Raw genomic sequence first — 4,753 nt, forward strand, 5'->3', positions numbered from 1 at the left:
GAAAGCAAGTATGAATGCGTAAATGACGCGCTTCAGAGTTAGGGTAAAAATAATTTAAGAATGCGACTATTTGTTATAGTCACATTCTTAAATTATGCGTTTTGATTTAAAAATGCGACTATTAGATAAAATCGCATTCTTAACTCATACGCTTTGATTTAAAAATACGGTAATTAAATAAAGTTGTATTCTTAAATTATGCGAATGTAATTATTACAAATAACCGTATTTATAAATAAAATTAATTTCAAAAATAATATTATCGCATTTATGATGGCATCAAATAAATAATCATAATCGTTGTTTTTAGATGTTGTATGTATTTATTACAATATTCTAATTAAAATTCATCCATGTTAAAAGGACACAATATTTGGAATGCATTTGTAGTGCACAATTCAAGAATCACTTTATTTTCCTAACTAGAAGGACAAGACATTTGGAATGCATTCCCACTGCACAGTTCAAGAATCACTTTATTCAACACTACCTTAATTTCCTTAGAAAAACGTGATATTATTGAACAACGAATCCACCGTTCATGAATTGAAGGCGGTGCAATCTCTTCTTATCTCCCCTTCGTTCCCAGTCTTGATCCCGACCCTTCCCAGCTTCCTAATCGCCGCCACAAACGCTTCGTTGAAGTCCGCAGCGTTGTTCGCGAACCGAACAACCGTGGGCTGCGACGCGGCGTCCGAGAACAGCACCTGGTCCGAGGTTAGCAGCCCTTTTCCCGACACCAGGTTTTGGTAATAGATGTTGTCGAAGGCCGCAGGGGTTTGCGGGTCCAGCTCAATGGCTACGGTGGGGTCGGGGTTTCTGGGGCATCCCGCCATCAGAGTCTGGGCGTAGGTGGGGTCCAGAGTGGGGTCCACTGGATTGGAAGATGAGAAGGAGTATAAACGATTGGCGAACTGATCGCAGTGCGAGAACCCCACGGTGTGGGCCCCGGAGAGGGCTATCATATCCGTTTGGGTGAGACCGTGCTTCTGGAAAAGCGATGTGAGTTGGTCCAAGTTGAAGTTCGCTTTGGGGAGGTTTCCTTCCACACGAGATGCCTTAGAAATCAACCCGTCTCTGCGTCCAAGCTCTACTTTGAATGAAGGACCTCCAAGCTGACATGTGTAACAAATAAACAGATTAAATTACCAACTCACTTTATCTTTTAACTATACTATTTATTATATGGATTTAAATTTGGAAAATAGATTAAAATTATTATATTTTTATCATATATTTGTTTTTCTAATAATTATTTTCAAATTTATATATATCTTGATTTCTAATTATTGATAATATAAAACTTTGATCACACTTTAATGAAATCAATTTTATTGATGTAATCTTTACTATTTGTTCATTTTTTTCTATTAATCATATTTTTTTTTAAATTCACTCTTGAAAGTTTTTTCACATTTATTATATACATAATTTATATCTATTTGAAATTATACAAAATTTTATATACATAATTTAACTAATAAAAATATTAAATTCAATAGTTGGATGGATTAAATTTACATTCTATATAATTTCAGAATATAGTTTAACTAAATGTACACATAGTGTAGTATATATATAATTAACGCGGTTTAGCCAATTTGATAATGACTAAATACTATTAATTTTCCAATGAGCAAGAATGTGGAGTAGGTCGAAATCAAGATAATAATTATTTATTTTCTATTTTTTAAAACTACTATTGGGCAAAGTTGCTATCATTACGTAAAGGATAAAGTAAAACTCCAATAAAATAAAGTTCTATTTAACTATATATATTAGCATGTTTAGTGATGTATATTGCTACAGAATTGGAGAATGGATGTAGTGAATGTTGATATAGTCAAAGTTTTGTAACAGATTATTAAAAAAGAGTGTGAATAATTTGAACTTAAAATGAATGAAATGAATTGATTTTATATAGGTTTGATGTTAAAATAATAATATAGCTTACCAAGCTTATGACGTCTCTGGTGGCTAGTGACAAGATGTCGGCGCATGAGACCACACCAGGGCATGAAGCTTCCACTGCTTGTTTTGCCTTGATCACAGTGTCAAACCCATCTCCAGGTAGCGAAAGATTTTCCGTGTAATCCTTCTCAGCGTCCCCATTTGGGGACGAAATTATCACCGAGGCATCACAACCCTACACCATCAAACTTCATTTCTCATTACTATACTCAAATTTACATCCAATAATTGCTTCTCTTCAAACAAATACAATAATGAGATTCTTCATCCATATTTTTCTACCATTTGCGCGTGTTGTAGTTTGTCAAAAGTTAACAACGCATCAACTATTAGGGTTCTTGTATAATGGTGAAAATTTAACACAGGCCAACAGCGCACAAAAAATAAAAAATATATATAAAAGAAACTGTTATAAAAATTAATCTGGGTACCAAAGGCATATACTTGTGTGGTGACTAAGTCTCCCATCACATTAACATTATTATACACAGACGAAATAAAAAAGTCATTCATTCATATTCTAAATGCGAAATGGCAAAAATGAAGAATAAGCCTCCCCCAGCAATAAAGGTCAGCATCATATTTTGAAAGTTCATTTTCAAGAATGGAATTTGAGAAGAGATAGTAATTACAGAACGAAATCGCACGCATCTCTAAGAAATGCATGGTCTTAAGAGGAAAACTAGCAAACCATATAAGGAACAAGGAAAAGCATTTTATGAGAAGTGGAGATAATATTCTTTTTCCTTGTATTAACACAATTGAAGAAGGAATGAAATATATGAACTGAAAAGGCACCTCAACAAAGCAATCATGGAAAAACAGACGCAGGGTTGCTTGTCCAGTTGTGAGGGTCTGAGTAAACTTGTTAGTAACTGCTTGGGAGACGATGGATTCGACGTTCGGGCAAGATGAACTATAGAAATTCTGTGATAATTGGGCTTCCCCCTTAGATATAAGCATCGTGAAAGCCAACAGAAAAGCCATTATAAGAAGGATCCTAATGGAGATCTCCATCTTCTTCTCTCTTGCTGCGTAAATATGTCTCCACAACTTTGTATATATATCTCTTTCTTTCCGTCTGGTTAAGGAAGTAACCCAGTGGGATATATTAAAATTTGAAACTCACAGTAAAAAAGAATGAGACAAAGTTGATTACTCGGTTACCCCAACCATGTGATATATAATAGCTGGAAGCTGTCTTCTTCCACTAGTGGTCATTTTAACTTGCCAAACTGAAACATTACTCATTCCAGTTTTCCAGATTGGGTCTTATTAAGTTGGCTGTAATTGGAATGGTTCAATTATACTATTATCAAAAACTTCCCTTGTCCCACCACTTTTTTTGGTTTTCTTATACAAACAAAATTTAATGCACATGGCATTTCAATATCATTTTTCCATGTTTACCATTTATACCATTTTTTTCAGGTTTATTTGTGTTTCGTAAGCTTATAGACAATAAACACTTTTACAATTATAAAGAAATTGACTTTTGTTATGGAATATGTGTTTATCACAAAAGTCATTGCCACTAAATATTTGTATATATACTTTTGTCAATTTAGTATTAATTGCAAATAAAATATCGTTACAACTTCATATTATCTTTTTAATATATTTTTTTTAAATACATGTTAGATTATAAGAAAATTATTAAATAAAAACCAATTTAGAGACAAAAATAATTGGTTACTATATTAACTAAATTATAAACCATTTTATAAGCAAAAAATTATTGGTATTTACTGTAGTTTTTATTAGTAATATAAATTTATAAAGTAGTTTCTAAATTATTATCTAACCATTAGCTACTAACTACTTTATACTCTAAATTTGTGTTTATTAGACTTTATAGACTAATTTAGAATCTAAAATATTAGTAGCTAAAACTTTAGTAGCTAATTTAGATACCAATTTAGAAACTATTTTATAATTTTTTATTAATAATAGAAACCACTTTAGAGACCAATAAGTTTTTAGTCTCTAAAATAGTATCAAATTTAGTCAATATAGTGACTAATTATTTTTTGTCTCTAAATTTTGTTGTTATTTAATGTTTTTTCTTGTAGTGTTAGGTATCACTATGAACTTAAACTTTGCCGATAAAAAAACTATGAACTTCTTAGGTAGGTTGACACTCTAAAGTTACCAATTATGTGTTATCACATAAGGCATATTACTAAAAAAAGAAAAGAAAAAGAACAAAATCATGGGGACTAGACCAAACTCATGGAAAATAAAAAACAAAACAAACTCTCCAACTAACCCATACAAATCAAAACATGGAGAGTTGGAACTTGTTATGAAAAAATCAAAATTAATGACTGAAGGTAAATAAAATATCACACTATTTAAACTCTAGCTTATCATCAATCTATGACTTTATTCAATTCATTTTTTTTATACAAATCACTACAAAAAAAAGCGAGAAATAACTTCCAGACGTAAGCATCAGTCAAGCGTGAGACGTAAATCGAGTGGGTCAAACAGACGTTAGACGAATGCACAAGAAAAAACATGGGCCAAGCCCACTCTAAACCAATGCTACTTAAAAAAGATACAAATATAAAACAAGAATGCATTGTGTTGACCTGACTGGCGCATAAAAAAATAAGTTTAGAATTATTTGCAAAGAATAGCATGGACTCGATTGGGACTCTAGTTGAAATACAAAAATGAAAAAAAAAACAGACATTTCATCGGCTTGATCGATGCGTGTAATATTATTATTTTAATATTTGAAAAGATAAGCGTGGATTGAGTCAACAAATTATAGTGA

The 4,753-nt window shown here is 31.9% G+C and overlaps 1 protein-coding gene across 1 annotated transcript; it reads right to left on the bottom strand.

Annotated features, from left to right (window-relative positions):
* Positions 1 to 303: 303 nt before the first annotated feature.
* On the bottom strand, positions 304 to 3,259 carry LOC137813688 (Peroxidase superfamily protein). Its single transcript, XM_068616065.1, has 3 exons — positions 2,770 to 3,259; positions 1,955 to 2,146; positions 304 to 1,115 (listed from the first exon to the last, which is right to left on the bottom strand). The coding sequence occupies exons 1-3, from the start codon at positions 2,986 to 2,988 to the stop codon at positions 540 to 542; spliced, it is 987 nt and encodes a 328-aa protein (XP_068472166.1). The 5' UTR covers positions 2,989 to 3,259; the 3' UTR covers positions 304 to 539.
* Positions 3,260 to 4,753: the final 1,494 nt, after the last annotated feature.

The sequence above is a fragment of the Phaseolus vulgaris genome, chromosome 1 (genome assembly GCF_051622355.1).
Source record: "Phaseolus vulgaris cultivar YP4 chromosome 1, ASM5162235v1, whole genome shotgun sequence".
Lineage (NCBI taxonomy): Eukaryota > Viridiplantae > Streptophyta > Magnoliopsida > Fabales > Fabaceae > Phaseolus > Phaseolus vulgaris.

Bases quoted from the DNA above. Each gene is read 5' to 3' on its own strand.
- LOC137813688 (XM_068616065.1), bottom strand. From the start codon at position 2,988: ATGGAGATCTCCATTAGGATCCTTCTTATAATGGCTTTTCTGTTGGCT. The intron at 2,147-2,769 runs GTGCCTTTTCAG...TTGATGGTGTAG, and splicing joins TCCATGATTGCTTTGTTGAG to GGTTGTGATGCCTCGGTGAT. The intron at 1,116-1,954 runs GTAAGCTATATT...TACACATGTCAG, and splicing joins CCAGAGACGTCATAAGCTTG to CTTGGAGGTCCTTCATTCAA.